The sequence below is a fragment of the Octopus bimaculoides genome, chromosome 3 (assembly GCF_001194135.2).
Source record: "Octopus bimaculoides isolate UCB-OBI-ISO-001 chromosome 3, ASM119413v2, whole genome shotgun sequence".
NCBI lineage: Eukaryota > Metazoa > Mollusca > Cephalopoda > Octopoda > Octopodidae > Octopus > Octopus bimaculoides.
In genome coordinates this window covers 147209261-147211259 of record NC_068983.1, presented here as the reverse complement: position 1 = coordinate 147211259, position 1999 = coordinate 147209261, and the positions used below count along the sequence as shown (strand labels likewise).

Below are 1999 nucleotides of genomic sequence, written 5' to 3'. Positions count from 1 at the left end.
AGTCCAGGTTTTATAGTTAAGTCAGTGATTATGCGAATAAGGGATCCAACGTAGGTCATATATCAACATGCAAATATAAAGATTTCCTCTTCATAATGAAATAAAAAGCCAAGGCTGTGTATAATATAGAACGTTTATGACTAGAAGGTCTTACAGCTGTTTCTAGGATATTTATTATATCCCTTCATCGGAGATGGTGTGAGCGGATGGTTAAGCAATAGTTAATTTAGATAAGATAGGAAATAGAGAGTGAATGGAGCAATATTGTATTTGTAAATCCATTGTATCCATATACATATGAGTACCAGTTATATGTGTAGATATTGATATGTATAAACATCTGTATAAATAAAAATATATGTATATACATGTCTAATGCATACATATGTACACGTTTTTATTCTACTACTACTACTACTGACCTGTCCAACCATCCTAATTCCTTTCTCTACCCCCATCATTTAGACTCCATCACTGCAATTGACACTCCTTAAAGCTTTATATCTTTCTCCATAACCCCCCATTGCTTCTATCTTTCTACACTCTAATATCTTTCTCTCTCTTTCACCCTTATCCTCCTGTTCCTACCTTATTATATTCACTGACCATTCTGGTACACTTTCCTTTATCTCTATTTTTGTATTCCTTTTTCCTTTCTTTTCTTTATTCCTTTTATTATTTTCTTCTTTCATTTTCTTCTATTTCTCTCCACCTTTTTTCCCCTCTTCCTTATTCCTCTCTTCCGGTATTCGATTTGACCCTACTAATACAGTCCCTGCTTTTAGGTTACTTTAAACAGAACCCTTGATTCAATAACACTGTCGATAAACTCTGTATTTGGAATGACCAATTTCAAAGACTGTTGGGTATTGGGATCTTAGTAATGGATTTACAAATGCAATGACCAATCTTAAAGACTATTAGATTTTACTCACAAGGTATTGGAATCTTATATGTACACCATTCTGCCTAAACAATGGATTTACAAATACAATATCCCTGCATTCACTCTCTATTTCCTATCTTATCTAAATTAACTATTGCTTAACCATCCTCTCACAGGGATATAATAAATATCCTGGAAACAGCTGTAAGACCTATTTATAAATGTTTTATATTATACACAGCCTCAGTTTTTTATCTCATTACGAAAAGTAAATCCTTACATATGTGTGTGTGTGTGTGCATGTATATATATATATATATATATATATATATATATATATATATATATACACATAATATATGTATATATATATATCTAATATATGTCCCATCCATGCTAGCATGCAAGGTGAACATTAAACCATGATGATGATGATATATATATGTATATGTATGTATATATATATATGTGTGTGTGTTTGTATATAATATAGATATACATATAATATTATGTGTGCATGCATGTGTGTGTATATATATATATATATATATATATATATATATATATATATATATAAGTTCTGAATATCTTAAATAAAAAATATTTTTCACTTACGGCTTTCATTTTTACCCCATCCAGTAATATGACAATCTCTGTCTCTGGGAACTGGGCCTTCTGGAAGACAAACTGGCTGCACATAAGGTGTCATCTTAATTACAGATCTCACGTAAAGTATTGCGATATCATAACCATTTTTGTAATTTGTATAATTGTTATGCTTCAATATTCGATCCACTTTATACTGAGTTCCTTGACCTTTCTTTGTTGTTCCAACTCTTATATAATAAGTGTAATAAGAACTTGAACTACAAGAAAGAAAACATTCTATATGATAATAATTTAGATGATGATGATGGTCGTTGTCTTCATTGTCGTCGTCATCCTCATTATCATCACTATAATAGTTATATGTACACACACATATATATATATATATATATATATATATATATATATATATTTAAATATATTTTTTTCACCAAAAATTTGGCAAAAGAATATAGTATCTGTTAACAATCTTAGCAAAAAACTCACAGTTGAGTTTTTGTATAT

At 29.6% G+C, this 1999-nt stretch overlaps 2 protein-coding genes across 3 annotated transcripts in view; one reads left to right on the top strand and one right to left on the bottom strand.

Annotated features, from left to right (window-relative positions):
• Positions 1-1999, top strand: part of LOC106875508 (serine protease 48) — a 466125-nt gene that overhangs the window by 174462 nt on the left and 289664 nt on the right. The gene's annotated exons all lie outside the window — the stretch shown is intronic.
• The window catches only part of LOC106884080 (MAM and LDL-receptor class A domain-containing protein 2), a 138597-nt gene that overhangs the window by 6100 nt on the left and 130498 nt on the right, over positions 1-1999 (bottom strand). For both annotated transcript variants that reach the window (XM_052966613.1, XM_014935299.2), the window contains exon 34: positions 1502-1752. In XM_052966613.1, the coding sequence (XP_052822573.1) occupies positions 1502-1752 (251 nt within the window). The remainder of the gene's footprint in view (positions 1-1501; positions 1753-1999) is intronic.